At 43.7% G+C, this 16,948-nt stretch overlaps 1 protein-coding gene across 1 annotated transcript in view; it reads right to left on the bottom strand.

Moving 5' to 3' along the window:
- FAM160B1 (family with sequence similarity 160 member B1) overlaps positions 1–16,948 on the bottom strand; it is a 118,892-nt gene that overhangs the window by 24,198 nt on the left and 77,746 nt on the right. The window contains exons 9-11 of the mRNA XM_033942067.1: positions 15,533–15,609; positions 15,241–15,433; positions 5,226–5,395 (exon numbers count right to left, since the gene is read on the bottom strand). Of these exons, the coding sequence (XP_033797958.1) occupies positions 5,226–5,395; positions 15,241–15,433; positions 15,533–15,609 (440 nt within the window). The remainder of the gene's footprint in view (positions 1–5,225; positions 5,396–15,240; positions 15,434–15,532; positions 15,610–16,948) is intronic.

Genomic DNA, 16,948 nt, shown 5'->3' with positions numbered 1-16,948 from the left:
TTCTTGACTTGTCTGCTGCTTTTGAAACTGTTAATCACTGTTTATTCCTTGATACTCTCTCCTTGCTTGGATTCTGCAAATCTGTCCTCTCCTGCTTTGCTTTCTACCTTTCCCATTGTGTATGTGCAGGTGGCTCCTCCTCTGCTCTCCTGCTAGCGGTTGGCATACCCCAGGATTCTGTCTTAGGACCTCTTCTTTTCTCTCTCGACACTTCTTCCTACCCTAACCCTAACCTGATCTCCTCCCATGGCTTCCAGTATCACCTATGCTGATGACTCCCAGATCTATCTCTCTACATCTGAAATTTCACCTGAAGTCCAAGAAAAAGTTTCAGCCTATTTGGCTGGCATTGCTCCCTGGATGTCCCACCACCATCTGAAACTAAACAGGGGTTTGAAACATGCTGTTTTTAATAGAGCTGATTCAAAAACGTTTCTAGATGACATTTTTGCAAAAGCTGGTTGAAAATACCCATTTTTGACATTTTTTTAAAAAAATCACAAATTATAAAGTAATGAGATTAGCTTATAAGTTGAAATCGTATATTTGAGAACAAAGTCAATACAGAACATTTTATGGGGATAGCTTCATTATTACAGGAGCTGCAGAAGGCTAAACTTTGAAATATTTTAGCATGTCCATTTTTCAGCTCACTTTGAGGCTTTTTATGTATGTCAGTTTCAAAAAATGAAAATCCGCATTAGTTTCATTGCTTATATAACCCAAGGAAATATTTTGACTCAAAGCGGCAAAAATATTGCAGGGCTACTGTACATAGTTGCAGTATGGTATCAAATGAAAAGCTAATCTCCACTGGTGAATCTTAAACTTTACTAAAGTTAGTTTGAGTCATGTAAGTTTCATCAAAATCCGTGATAGTGAGCTGGGGGCACTTTTCTACAATTAGGCCACTTAACATGGAATGATCCAGGGATAAGTGACTTTTCCAAAGCTAACTAACTAATAATTTTAAGGATAGTTTTCTTAGAAACTTGTACAGCCCTCTTTCAAATTCCATTGAGTTTATCCTCTGATTCACTGTTACTTACCTCTCACTCTTATGAACACTTTAGGAAATAATTGAAGTCTTATCTTTTCCCTAAGTATTTGTCCGAGTAGTTATCTATGGTCCTTTTTTGTAAGATTACATAATTTTTGTAAGCTGCATTGAACTTATGGCTATGCGGTATAGAAATACGATGTTATGTTATTCTCTGGCAACTGATTCGAAAGGTTACTTATGCACTGCAAAAAAATCTACTTTTGACAATTTGCTTTTACTATGTTGGTTATTAATTGAATGGAGTGCCCTCATTGCTTTTGTGTTGCTTGACCTCTATTTAGGTATTCCACCCCACTCATGATTTTATAAACCTTTATCACATCCCTTCTCTTTTCTGAGCTGAAAAACCCTAATCTATTTAGCCTTCCTCCAAAAATATAGCTGTCCCATTCCCTTTATCATTGTCGTTGCCCTTCTTTAAAACTTTCTAGTTCCAATATGTTCTTTCTGAGATGGGATGTTCAGAACTGCACTCAATATTTAAAATGTGCAGTCGTACTATGAACTTATACGTAGGCATATAATGATAGTCTCAATATTTTCTCAATATTCTGTTTGCTTTTTTGGCAGCCATAGCACACTGGAATAAAAATTTCAACATACAGTAGAATCCCAGTTAACTGGCACTTTCAACCAGCAAAAAAAAACAACAAACAAACAAAAAAATTGCTGGGAAAAAAAATTGTCTTCCGTGTTCCTGACCCAACAATTCCCAAAAATATCTTCTGCGCTCCTGACCAGACATCTCCCCAAATCGTCTCTGCACTCCTGACCCGACAACCCGCCCCCTCCCTCCAGTCCTGGCAAGGCCTTTCTTCTGCCGAGTCACTTTTGATGCAGCAGAGGAAAGGCCCTACTGGGGCTGGCCAGAGATACCGGCTCTACAGTGTGAGGGGGGTCCATCAGAGGTCAGACCTACATGGAGGGAGGACAGACCTGGGGGGGGGGGAGGGACATGGATGCTGGACCTGCAGGGTGAAGTGCAGAAGAGGGGAGATGGAGGGATGCTGGACCTGTAAGTGTATATGTATATGGGGGGGATGGTCATGAATACTGGACCTGCAGGGTGAAGGGCAAGTGAAAGAAGATGGATGGATGCTGGACCTGCAGGTGAAGTGCAGGAGAGGGGAGATGGAAGGATGCTGGACCTTTAAGTGTATATGTATATGCGGGGGATGGCCATGAATACTGGGCCGATGCTGGACCCATAACTGGGGGGGCGGGTTGAAAGTGACCCAGACCAGAAAAGAGGGTGGGAAGGGAGGAAGATATGGTGGACCTACAAGTGAGGGTGGAGGGATGATAGGAAGAGAGAGTGACTCAGACCAGAAAGGGGAGGTGGGAAGGGAGAAAAAACTGCAATTGGAATGAGAGAGAGAACAGAGGAGGCTGGAACCTAAGAAGGAAATTTCGGGCCTTAGGAAAGGGGAATTCTATGCAAAAAGTACAAATAAAATAGTATTAGTTAGGCCTATTTTTTAAAGTAACTCTCAAGCAACCAGAATCTACATTTGTCCGGCATCTACCAATCCCCACGGGTGCTGGATAACTGGGAGTCTACAGTACTACCCACAATGTTATAACTCCATTTAAGTGCCCAGAGGCTGCATCAAGACAGAAATAATAAATAGTAGTAATAGTAGCATTATAATCACTTTGGACATCTACATTTCAGTTTACAGACATCTAAAAACAAATAGAGCTGTTAAAATAAAGGCCATAGTCTAGATCAGTGTCTCTCAAACTTTCTTGAGCCGGGGCACACTAAAGGTAGTGGCTACGGCTTGAGTCCATCACGTCCACGTCCGCACATGTGCAGATGCCCTCTAGATGGGCCCTGAGATGCCAGTAGGGGGTGCCAGCAGGGAAGAGGGCCGCAGAGGAGAGGCACTGGAGCCAGCTGATTGCTAAGTACCCCGAAAGTCTAACAAATATCATCCGAGTACCCAACCACAGACCTCCCTAGGCCCACCCAAGCTCTGCCCCAGATCCCACCCCCTTTACTAATTGTAATGCAATTTTTTTCATTCATTTTTCATATATACAGCAGATATAAATTTTCAAAACTGACACATTTCAATCACTATATTGAAAATAAATTCATTTTACCTACCGGCGATCCTCTGCAGACTGCTATAATTAGCTTTAAAGGTGACACCGGGAGGCCAGGGGGGAAGCCGGAGGACGCTAGAGAGAAGGGGGGAAACATGCAGGCCTTTGGTGAATCGGGTTGCGCTGGCGCTGTACCGCGTAGGGAAGTCAGCTGGCAGGTGCCTCTCTTCCTACCCAGTGTGCCCTGACACACTTGGAATCTCAGGAGGCACAGTTTGAGATACACTGGTCTAGACCTAAATTAATTCCCTCCCTCACTGGGACAAGATCAGATGTTCAATGAAGCAGTTATTTACAGGATCTAGAAATATTATCTCCCTTACGTGTCCTGATAAGACATTTACCGAAACAACACTGAGTTAACTGAAATCTCCCATTGTTATCATGTTACCAATTTGGTTAATCTTCCTAATTTCCTTTAGCATATCACTGTCTGGCTTTTCATCCTGTCCAACTAGATGGTAATCTACCCCCACCATTATATTCTTCCCCATCACATGTGGAATTTCTAACCATAAAGATCCCACATTGCATTTTGTCTCCTGCCGGACTCTTATTCTATTTGACCCTATGCCTTCCTAAACGTATAGGACATTCCATCTTTTTTTACATAATTTATACCCTGATATAACCTTGGAAGACCTCTTCCTACCAGGTCTCTGATGTGCCTACTACTGTATGGTTACACCTTTATTAGTGCTATACATTTTATTTAATCTTACTTTTTTGCTTTCTGGCATGTACATACAATTAAAATGTTTTTTATTCCCAACCTATGTAGTAGTTGATGACGGCAAGGTGGAATCATTTTATCTATGTCTGTTTAAATGCACCTGGACTACATCATCCTTTACCACCACCTACACTTCTCCCTCTGTATTCGCGGTTTCAATAATCGCGGTTTCGATTATTCACGGTTTTTAGCTTGCTGGCTCCTCCCCCCAAATTACATCAGCTTGCATAGAGAAATCGCCGATTCCCAGCCCCTTCTTCACCGTGTTTTGCCTCTCCTTCAGGAACAGGCCAGGTCTCCCACTGTGTTATTTGCGGTTTCACCATATTCATGATGGTTTTTAATAGAAAACAGCGAATAACATATGAAAAAATTATTTGCGTTTTTTCTGTATTTGCGGTTCTGTTAATCCCCTATCACAGCGAATACGGAGGGAGATTGTGCCTTCAGCATTTTATCGGTGTCAGGTCAAAAGCGCGCCGGGACAAAGGCGCACGCAGACAATTGAGCGCAGCGTGGAGGCGCGCACCGCAGAAAATTACTGTTTTTAGGGCTCCGACGGGGGGGGCGTGGGGGGGAACCCCCCTATTTTACTTAATAGAGATCGCGCCGCGTTGTGGGGGCGTTGTGCAGGGTTTGGGGGGTTGTAACCCCCCACATTTTACTGAAAACTTCACTTTTTCCCTGTTTTTAGGGAAAAAGTTAAGTTTACAGTAAAATGTGGACGGTTACAACCCCCTAAACACCCCATAACGCCGGCGCGATCTCTATTAAGTAAACTGGGGGGGCTCCCCAACAAAACCCCCCATCGGAGCCCCTAAAAACTGTAATTTTCTTCGGCGCGCGCCTCCGTCTTACGCTCAGTTGTCGGCGCGCACCTTTGTCTTTCGCGGGGTTGTCTATGAACCATTTTACCAGTATCTTCTGAAGTCACCTTACTCCAAACTGTACATTAATGTGTGCTACAGCCACAGGAATAATATGGGTACGAGAGCAAATAGTAGATGCTAACATTTAGGAAGTGTGCCCCTAAAACTGTACCATTGTTTCATCCATGCACTGAGATTCTGGCGCTCTGTCTGCCTCTGGAGGTCTTGCACATGAATAGGGTATTTCTGAGAAAGGAGGTTCTCGATTTTAACATTCCACCGAAATTTCACTTCAGGCAATTAAATGCAATAGAACAGCACCTTCTCCTGCAATCCCGAACCTAGTAGTCACCAAATGTTTCTAGGAATCCCAGTGCAACCCCAGAACTCCTGTTCACTAGATTACATACAATTATTATTTTATCAGATCTACGATGGAAAGACTTACACTGCCCCAGCTATCTGTCCATTTTCCACAACATCTTTATCATCCTGGGACATGGGTTTATATTCAGTGTAGCTTCTTTCCTCCAAATTCCTCAAGACCAGGTTAGAGAGAACATGTTCACAGGGCTTTTGTAAAAGATGCTCAAACAGTCTGAGCGTCATTATGCTAATCTGGAAACAAAGAGAAACAAAAGTCTTGATGAACTTCAGGGCAAGGGACTCCCTATTATTCTCTAACTGCTGATTTCTGAGTCTTATCCTAGTGCTACTCCTGTACTAAGAAATGCATTTCTCCCTCCCTATTCGCAGGGGTTAGGGGCAGAGCCGGCCTGCGAATAGGGAAAAATCGCGAATAACTTTTGGCCGGCTCTGACCCACCCCCCCCCGGACCTTACCTGGTGGCCTAGCGGTGACGTTGGACAGGAGCGATCTTCCTACACTCCTGCCCCGTGCTGCTGAGTTCCCATGGTCTCACGAGACTACAACAGGAACTCCCTGTTGCAGTCTCGTGAGCACACGGGAACTCACAGCACAGCTCTGCAAGGGGCAGGAGCGTAGGAAGATTGTTCCTGCCCCGTGTCACCGCTAGACCACCAGGTAAGGTCCATGCTCCAATCGCCCCCCACGCCACCTCCAATCACCCCTCCCCCGCTTCTGATCGCCTCCCTCCACCTCTGATCGCCTTCCAATGCCTCTGATCGACACCCCCCCGTCTCTGATCGCCTCCCTCCACGTCCCGGGGCCATTTCTTTTCTGGGGAGTGGGGGGGCCTGGGGAAAAAAACGTGGATAATTGAAACCGCGAACATCGAAACCGCGAATAGGGAGGGGGAAGTGTAGTACTAACGGTAACAGCATCATGCATTTTGTAATGCAATGTATAATTAACATGCTTGCCAAAAATAGTACCTAATTGCAGGGAGTTTCTTCCAAGCTGTAGAAACTTCCCATACATTCATGTGCCACTATGCGATATTAGAGCCATGGTGACCAGGTGTCCTCCACTTTAATTAATAGCAACGAAGATTACATTGGGCAGCAGTGGCCGGAAATACAAGATTATCTGAAGCTTCAAGACACCAAGGCCATTTGAAGGGAGGTGGTGATCTCATAGCTCAGAAAAGAAAAAAAAAACAATCGTTCTTCCGAACCTGCTCTTAGTGGTAGCTAAGTCAGATATGGTCAAGTGGGACAGGATGGTAAAGGGATTCTTATAGAAGAGGCATAGACCAAAGGTAGAACTGGGATGAGGACTCTCCCTGATCTTAGGCTACTAAAGTTAGCTGCTTATTAAGATTTGCTAGGGGCTGTTTGGGGTTTCTTCAGAGTGCATTGATGTGAAACTAGAGGTCCAGCTGGTAAAACTTTATTCATTAGCATTTGTATAACATAGTGCCATCCTCTGCTTATCTGAGAGGAGGATTCTCAAAACGTCACGATAAAATCCAATAGGTCGCTACTGTAATGATTTCAAAAAGGCGAGTCATTCTCAAAGGACCCCGCTTGCAAATGAGGTTCACGGATGTTCACATAGGCTCGCTAAAATTACTTGAGATGAGTCGTTGGTGGTAGCAATCAGAATGTGTGCCGAATACAGCCACATATTTAAAACAAACCCACCAAACCAAATTGAAGCTCAGCAGGAGAAATATCCACGCTCTCCCACTGCGTCGCACAATCCCCTCACGCTACTACCCACCATCACCCCGTAGCGGGAGAGATGCGAACTCCCTCCCATTGCACAATCCCCCAACACTACTACTACCCACCCACCACCACCACCACCCCCGCAGCGGGAGGGATACTCCCGCCCTCCCCCAACAACTCCCCCAGTGCCGACGATCCCCCCCACCCCTCTCTACCTTATTCACGAAGTCCAACCAGAAAGACACCTACCTGCTGTGGCTGACAGGCCCATCTCTTACAAAATGGCAGGCCTTCCCCCTTCCCAGTGCATCCTGGGATGCGCCAGGGAGGGGCCTAAGGATCTAACTGGCCCAGGCACTTAAGGCCCTTCCTACAAGCAGGAACAAAATCTGTGGGTACTTCTGACCTGCACTCATAGAAGGTCATATTAAACATGCTTTTCTTTTGTAAACGTTTTGGCAAACAGTTTTCAAGCAACTTGCTCAGCTGCAAAGTCCACCAATGCTTTCTGCTCATGGACGTCGCAGCGAAATTTTCAGACGGAAATCACGTGTGTATTTTCTTTTTCTCTCGTATTTCAGTTGCTATGGTTCTATTATTTTTACATAAATTACCAGAATACTATTTTGATGAATTATAGTATTAATTATTGTAAACTGCTTAGATGTATTTGCAAAAAATGGTTTATATCATGTGACTATCCTTGTCTGGGTAATTCAGTGGCCTTGGATTTCAATGCATAAGAAACTCAGTCTTACAACACAGAATTCCAACTATTTCCCTTGGGTGGAAAGGAGATTGCAACCAAAAATGAGATATTGTTGCTGGTTTATGATTTATACTAATAGTAATTAGGAAGACAAAAGAATCCATGGCAAGGGGACTCACGGACTTTAATTCCTAAATGTGCTGATTCTTGGGGAATTGGTTTCTGCATCATAGGCACCCTTTTAGAATATTCTGGGTTTCCACATATACCACAGCAGCGGTTTGTGAGCCTGAAATTAATCTCTTATATGCAGTGGGGTAGTAAAGGGGGGAGGGGGAGTCCACTCCAGGCGCCATCTTGATGGGGGCACCAGCATCCCTCCTCCTCTCCGCCCACTCCTCCCCCACACCGCACCCCTAGCTCTTCAATGGCGCGTGCATCTACTAGGAGTAACATTAGACGGCCACCTGTCCCTATCCACCCACATATCTCAAATAGCCTCCACCTCCTTCTACTACCTCCGCCAACTGAGAAGAATCAAACCTTACATCTCCAAACCTGACCTAGCCAACTCCTCTACGCCTATGTTCTCTCCAGGATGGATTACTGTAACTCCCTATTTAATGGAATGGCCAAAAAAGATCTCAAACATCTCCAGCGCGGTCAAAACACAGCAATCCGCCTCCTACCATGACCCTATCTCCCCAGCCCTCCGCGCAGAGTACTGGCTCCCGATCAACCAACGCTGTGCTTTCAAGGCCCTGATGATAGCACATAAAAGAATCTACGCCACCCCCCCAGCATACATAGGATCCAAGCTAACCGTGTACACCCCCACCCGCCTCCTCTGCTCTGAAACAAGAGAAGCGCCTATGCATCCCCCCAGGAAGGTCCCTCCAGTCAGAAACCGCCCACAAACACTCATACAGCCACTTCATCCCCCATCTCTGGAACCAACTCCCCCCACAAATCAGACTACAGAACTCTCTGATGACCTTCTGGAAAGCAGTAAAGACCCTTCTCTTCAACTGAAATTCTAACTGCAAACTACCCCTTGTCCCCCATATATTCTCCCTCCTTTTTGCACTCTCCTGTACTTAAGTTGCTATATAGTCTTGTACTGTCCAAAATGTTTTCCATTGTGAATGTTGGCTTGTAACCCGTTCTGAGCTACTGGGAGGACGGGATAGAAATCGAAATAAATAAATAAAATAAATAAACCTGCTGCTCACGCCATCATCGGCTCTCCTGACGTCACACCCGAGTCCTGCGATTAGGAAGTGGTCAGGGGGAGAGCTGAAGTGGGCAGCAAGTTGGTGATGCAGCTAGTGCCCGGAAAGTTAGGGGCAAGGTGTAAGGGAAAGGGCACACGACTGGGGAGGGGGGAGGCAGAGAAGAGACAGGGGAGGGATGCCACTGCCCAGGCACATCTCACCCTCGCTATGCCAGTGCTTAGGTTTCTCATGTTTTTCAGATGCCTTTTGCATGGGGGGAGGGGGGCAATAGAAATATGCTGATTTTACTACATGCTTATATACACAGCCCTGGTACTTTCAAATAGAGAATGACACGGTGACAAAATTTATCATCGTTCCCGTCCCCATAATCCCATGTCATTTTCTAGTGTCTATTTCAACCTCAGTCCTTCTACACCAGCATTCTTCAAAGCAAAGCTTGAGGGTCAGTGGTTGTGGCCATTCATACTCTGATTCTTATGTGAGCCAAGGATAATGAAGCCATTGTGACATCACTGATGTGATTGGCTCTTAGGCACTGGTGGAATGAGGCATTATGACATCACAATATCTGCTCTGGATACCAGAGACTGTCATTCTGTAGTGTCTGTTTCAACCTCAGTCCTTCTACACCAGCATTCTTCAAAGCAAAGCTTGCGGGTCAGTGGTTGTGGCCATTCATACTCTGATTCTTCCCTCTCTCTTTAAAGAATGACATGAAGATGGTTTCCTGCGGTTATCCGCGGGGACGGGAACGGTGATGAATTTTGTCACCGTGTCATTCTCTACTTTCAAACACATTACAGTCTTGGCACATTGTTGATATATTCCAACATCAACTATTGAAAGAGGAGATTGAGAGGGGACATGATCGAAACATTCAAGGTACCAAAGGGAATAGTCTTAGTAGATAAGACAGGTTGTTCACCCTCTCCAAGGTAGGGAGAACGAGAGGGCACTCTCTAAAGTTGAAAGGGGATAGATTCTGTACAAACGTAAGGAAGTTCTTCTTCACCCAGAGAGTGGTGGAAAACTGGAACAATCTTCCGGAGGCTGTCATAGGGGAAAACACCCTCCAGGGATTCCAGACAAAGTTAGTTAAGTTCCTGCTGAACCAGAATGTACACAGGTAGGGCTGGTCTCGGTTAGGGCGCTGGTCTTTGACCTGGGGGCTGCCGCGTGAGCAGACTGCTGGGCAAGATGGACCACTGGTCTGACCCAGCAGCGGCAAGTATTATGTTCTTATGATCTAAAATGGCACTGCACATAAATACCAGCTGGTGACAAATGATGCATTAGCTGGTAAACAGTCATATTCAGAAGCATTACGTCTCAGGACCTTAAAAATCAACACCAAAGTTTTAAATTGCACTTGAAAAAAACTGGAAGCCAATGTAGAACTTTTAAGTGGAGAAATTACGGTCAAACTGATCGACTTTACCCATCAGTGAGGCAGCAGCATTGTGATCATTTTTTTTTTTTCCCAGTTCTTTATTCATTTTTTTTAAACTTACAATAAGTGTAACAGCATTTATAGCATTTTAAACTCAAATACAACACTTAATATTCTGTTAAACTCCATATCAGAATTTATCCCCCTCCCCCCTAATCAATTACATTCTTTAAATTCAAGAAAACCTACCATAAATCCCATTCCTATATACCTTATTTAATGTTCAAATCAAAAAACCCTTCCCCCTCCCCCCATCCATTTTTCCCCCCATTGTGATCATTTCTAACAACTACAATTGGACACCTGGCAAACCTAGATAAATGCAATCTACACCAGAAAGCACTAACCCCTGGATTCTATATATTGTGCACCCATCAGAGATGCTTGTGCAAATAAATTGATGAGCTTGGAAACATCAATAATTGGGCGCCAAGAATGGTAGTTTGGGTGTACATCTTGCTGTGAGCTATTCTAGACTGCATGGTGCCTAATTTCAATCGTGCATATTTGAAAATGTGGTGTGGCCAGGGGCATTCCAAAAAGTCGGGTGTGGATTTACAGAATTCACCCAAAGCATGCCTAAGTTGGGCCCTGGCATTTATACCTGTTTTTAGGAGGTGTAACTACAGGGCCCAAAATTAAGTGTGGGATCTGCCCTGAATGTTATTCTATAAAGCAGTGTTCTTCAATCGCCGGTCCACAGAAATTTCCTACCGGTCCACAGGGCCAGCACGTGCATCAGGCCCAAAACAGTGTTCTTCAACCGCTGGTCCACGGTGCGATTGATGCAGTGTTATCTTCGAGCCAGCTCCCTCTTCCTAACTGATTCAGTGCACAAAGCCATGGGCAGCGGCTCCTAAGGGCATCCTGCGCCTGAACCGGAAGCCTTCTCTCTGACGTTGCAACGTCAGAGGGAAGGCTTCCAGATGAGGCACGGGACATGTAAGGTGCAATTAGTACTATTATGGGGGTGGGGTCTAGGGTGGAGATTGGGTAGTGATGGGCGGGGTCTGGCCCACGACTTAGCCCAGTGTTCTACACCCGCTGGTCCAGGGACCGATGTCGGTCCACAGAATAATTATTTTATTTCTGCCGGTCCATAGGTGTAAAAAGGTTGAAAAATACTGCTATAAAGGACGTTGCCTTCTTAGAACAGTGCTTAATGCTTGTTTTAGTACCAAATTTTCAACACCATTTATTGAATTCCTCCCTAAGAGGATGATTCTATAAAGTATGTGCTAGAATAATGGTATATATGGATATACACATGTATATTCCAAAATTCTACCTGATCACTAATGTGTAAACATATAGGCAGAGGTGCCTTTTCTTGCTTTGCGCCATTCTTGTGGAATGCCATGATTCTTTGCATAATGCATAGGTGCACGTAAAGCATTCTTGATACCATTATAATGGTAGAAAAAACGGCAGCTGCTGTTGGATCTTGGGAGATTCAGAGCTGGTTATTATTGGATTTAGAAACTGTTACGGTGCAGTCAAGAATGCAAGATAAGAGTTTTGCTTTATTCATTGCTTTAAGTAGGTTTCTTGGCCAATGATTAAGAAATATTCAAGTTTAATTAATTTTAATATACCGACCATCGACGTGCACCTGACCGGTTTACAATGCTAAAAATGAAAGGTTAAAATAAATTATTATAGGGGGAGTGGAAATGTGAACGTTAAATGGACGAATTACAGATACGAACATGAGCTTGAGGGTGAAGGGGGAGGGGAAGTTAATAATTACATCATCAAAAACAAATTTAAATAGCTATAACACTGCAGTTTTCTGAGGCTTTTTTCTTTCTGTCTCTTGAATAATAAAAAAAGCACCGTCACTGAAGACCGTAGACCCTTTTCTTCTGCCAGCTCTGGAGCCAGCCACATTGAACTGTTCCCTAAAATCAATACTAATGACTCGCACAGCTTGTCCTTGGTTATTATGAAAAGTTAGCAGTCCTAAGGGTAATGCAGTGACTGATGAACTGCAGGTTCTGTACTTAATTAGAAGTCCTAGCAGAAAAAGCAGTGTCTGTCTGGCAAGTTCCTGAGAGGCTCCTTAGGTCATGTCGAGACGCTAAAGTCAAACTTGCACATAGTCTATCTGTCAGGCTGCATTTTCTGTAAGTCCTAGCCAGTGGTGTAGTGAGGGTGACTGGCGTCCAGGTCTGGTGGCGCTCCTTCCCCAGTCCTTCCCACCCACCCCCTTGTCCCGCATAAGCCCCCTTCCCTTCCCCCATACCTTTAAAATTTTCCAGGCAGGAGCTACATCACAAACTTTCTCTGACATCACTTCCAAGGCGCGGGGTCCAGAAGGGACATCAGAAAGAGGTGACACTGACGCAGACAGAAAGTTCCTAATGCTGCTAGCGCAAGGAAAATGAAAGAGGTACGAGGGGGAGGGAAGGGGGTCAAGGAAGGAGCGGGGGGGGGGGGGTAGAGAATAAGATAGGCGCTGGCGCCCCTACCAAAACCACGCCCGGGGCAGACCACCTCATTACTACGGCTACTGCTATTTACCTTTGTTTAGGATCGTATCTGCTACACTGTGCATGTTACGTCCTCCCTAGGTTATTTGTTTTGATCCCACTCTTTTCCTCAGTATCTCTGTTACCCAGGAAGATGGAGGGTAAAGGAGAGGGCAGTCCAGAGGAGGGCGACGAAAATGATAGGAGGCTTGCGCCAGAAGACGTATGAGGAGAGACTGGAAGCCCTGAATATGTATACCCTAGAGGAAAGGAGAGACAGGGGAGATATGATTCAGACGTTCAAATACTTGAAGGGTATTAACGTAGAACAAAATCTTTTCCAGAGAAAGGAAAATGGTAAAACCAGAGGACATAATTTGAGGTTGAGGGGTGGTAGATTCAGGGGCAATGTTAGGAAATTCTACTTTACGGAGAGGGTGGTGGATGCCTGGAATGCGCTCCCGAGAGAGGTGGTGGAGAGTAAAACTGTGACTGAGTTCAAAGAAGCCTGGGATGAACACAGAAGATTTAGAATCAGAAAATAATATTAAATATTGAACTAGGCCAGTTACTGGGCAGACTTGCACGGTCTGTGTCTGTGTATGGCTGTTTGGTGGGGGATGGGCTGGGGAGGGCGTCAATGGATGGGAGGGTGTAGATGGGCTGGAGTAAGTCTTAACAGAGATTTCGGCAGTTGGAACCCAAGCACAGTACCGGGTAAAGCTTTGGATTCTTGCCCAGAAATAGCTAAGAAGAAAAAATTTTAAATTGAATCAGGTTGGGCAGACTGGATGGACCATTCGGGTCTTTATCTGCCGTCATCTACTATGTTACTATGTAAAAGGAGTAGCCTAATAGTTACAGTGATAGCTTGAAAACCAGGAAGGCCAGGGTTCAAATCCCACTGTCTCTCCTTGTGACTTTGTGCAATTGCCTTGAAGTACAAACTTACGATTGCAAGCCTTCTGGGAACAGGAAATTGCATTTTTGATTAGCTTTCGAAGGCAATATCATTCTCCCCTCCTCCTTTTATGTTCTTTCCTTATTTTACTCTTTCTTCCCATATTTTAATAACTTTGTAAACCACTTAGCTGTTATGATTTTGCAGTAAATAAATCTGAGCTGAAAAATAAAAAAAGTACTGTTGGTTCGATAAAAGTTATTTTATCTTTTTTTTTTAATTATTATTTCTATTTATCATAATAAAAGGTAGTAAAATTCAGCCCCTCTCTCTATAAATTATGTGTTCAACTCTGAACAAATGAATAGTAGGTGTAACTTTAAACAGTTAAGAAATCTTAAATGTTGTTGAAAATCTGCCCGAGAACAGTTGCCTTAGCCCTTTAAAGTTCACATTCGGGCCTATTGGCGGCGTATCGGCCTCTTGATCCAGTCCCTTTGGAACTGCTCCTGGACACCTACAGCGACTTTTCTTTTTACTTTGAAGCTTTCTCTGATCCCGGTTAAACCGGGTGTTACTGCCTTTGTTCAGAGGGCCATTTTAGTGGGTATAAAGACTATCTTACAATGTTGGTCGACTCCGCAGACTCCTACTGTCTCTCACTGGCGGACTCACTTCCCTGAAGAAGCCCTTTCTGGAAACGTCAATCGCTCCTCCTAAACTTACTTGCTCCACTTCATCACTGACGCTGAAACCGTGGATTGAAGACAAAGTTTTATTTTATTTTTCTTTCCAGCTTATGATTTATCTTTAATCTTATCTATTGTTTTGCCTTTTGTCTTTGTTTTGTTCTATTTCTATCATTTAAATTTCTCCAGAATTCTACTGTTCAACGGCTCCCCCTTCTGCTTCTATTCCTTTCTCTCTTCTCTTCTACCTTCCAAAGTATTTAGATCAATGCTGTCTTGTTAAAATGTTTATTTTATTTTTATTTTTCCTCTAACTCTACTTTTCACTTCTCTATTACCCTCCAGGTACTTTAGTTAGATTGTGAGCCTTCGGGACAGTAAGGGAATTTTTCAAGTACCTTTCTTATTTCTAATCTTAATGTATATTTTCTGTAAACCGCTTAGAACCTAACGGATGTAGCGGTATATAAGAAATAAATTACATTACATTACATTACTCATATGATCCATCTGGTGGGATATGAACGCCAGGCTATTCCGGACCTGGATTCTAAGCAGGGTACTTTATTTATTTGTTGTTGGATGCCTTTCTGTTCTACTTTGTTGCTCACAGCTAGAAATCGCTTGTTAGACTGATTTACTCACATGCTTTGTTTGGTGGTGTGGCTGTTCCCGGGGAGGGGGGGGAGGGCGCGGTGGGTGGGTGGGTAGGTGGGGCTTTGTATACTGTGTATTGCTTTGTTTTGACTGTTTGTATATTGGTTGGTTTATTGAAAATTTAATAAAATAGATTTAAACATAAAGTTCAATGTTGGCCAGCAGACTGAAAACAGATTTCCAAAAGCATATAATCCTAAGAGTTAGTTCTTCCCATTGAATATTTCAAACATGCTGACAAGCTAACTGAGTTACCTCATCTGAAATATGATCACAGTGCTCTATCAGTCTGTGCCGAAGTGGATGCTTGTTGATATCTCTCGGGGTTTCCGCCTCCCGATCTGCTCCCAGAATGAAGTCAGCAATTTCTTGCAGCAGAGCCTCTGAAGTCACCTGACGGACAATCCGATGCAGAAGGGCCGTCGATGTAAGAATCCCAATCTCTGACCTAAGCAGGGTGGACAGGGACAAGATGAAAATGTACAACTTCAGAAGGATACTTCAGTTTGCTGCTATTGGAAAAAAAAAAAAGGAGGAGGCCGCTCACGTTTGCATTAGCTGGGGCTCCATGACTCTGGTGAAGAACTGCTCTCGAATAGCTCTTGCCATCACATCAGCAGAGGTCTGAAACCACAGGGTAGAAGAGTTCACCCAAAGAACAGATCAACTAATACACCAGTATTTAAGTTCCTCCTTCTGGGGACAGGGCTACACTTGGTAGATGAATTAAGTAGCTTTTCGTCTTACAAGGCCTGGTTTATGGCCTTAGCAAAAGATGATAGATAGAGCATTAGAGCACTATTTATTTATTCATTCATTCAGTTTTGTATACCTTTCTCCCAGGGGAGCTCAGAAGAGTTTACATTAATTTAATCAGGTACTCAAGCATTTTTCCCTGTCTGTTCCAGTGGCCTCACAATCTATCTAATTGTACTATAATACATTTTATGAATAAGAAAAGCCTATATTAAAAATATACAGGGCTACATATTACTACTATTTATTATTTCTCTAGTGCTACCAGATGCATTCAGTGCTATACATTAAACACGCAAGATACTATCTCTGTCTGTCATAATTAGACTGTAAGCTCTTTCGAGCAAACACGATACAAAGAGTGAATCTATACACGGTGCTCAGGGGGGGAATTACAAAGGGAATGATGAGGTACATTTGGGTGCTTTACAAATGGGTTGGAGTTAGGACTTAAACACAGCTTCAAAAAAAGTGGGCTTTCAGCATGGATCTGAATACCGCCAGAGTCTGACATCCCAGGAAAGAATATAGGGATTGATAAGAGAGAAGAGAAACTGAGCAGGTGTTGATCAATAAGAGAATTGGACAGGGAACCAGTGAAGTGATTTGAGGAGAGGGGTAATATGAGCATAATGACAATGGCGGAATATGAGGTATGCAGCAGAATTCTGAACAGATTGAAGGGAAGACACAGAAGATCCCACTCACTATTCACTCACCCATCATCCAAAGATGTCAAACGAAAAAAACTTTATGATAACCTAATAACCTCCAAAGCAGCTAAACCGGACAGACAAATCACCACTCTGTTATCTTCGACTACAGACTACAAAGCCTTCAGGAGAGACATTAAAACCATACTCTTCAAAAAACACATAAAACCTATCCAGCACAACCAATCCCAACCCAATATCCAACACTCTATTTACCCTTAGATCTCTCTAATACTCTTTTATCGACCAAAAGTTATCTAAAACCCATAATTTCACCCTATTCTTATCTCCTAAAGTCCTCCACTTCCCTTTGGTAACTCTTTACCCAACATATATTACCTTAAAAATTCTATGTCATCGCTTATTCTATTCCTTCAAATTTTGAATGTAATTTTGTTTTAGTTTGGATGTAATCCGCCTTGAACCGCAAGGTAATAGAGGAATAGAAATCACTAATGTAATGGAATGGAATGGAAGAGAGATGGCTTAGTGGA

This window comes from Geotrypetes seraphini, chromosome 4 (assembly GCF_902459505.1).
Source record: "Geotrypetes seraphini chromosome 4, aGeoSer1.1, whole genome shotgun sequence".
NCBI classification, from domain to species: domain Eukaryota; kingdom Metazoa; phylum Chordata; class Amphibia; order Gymnophiona; family Dermophiidae; genus Geotrypetes; species Geotrypetes seraphini.
Note: the sequence above shows the minus strand (reverse complement) of the source record. Positions and strands in the feature narration are given on the sequence as shown.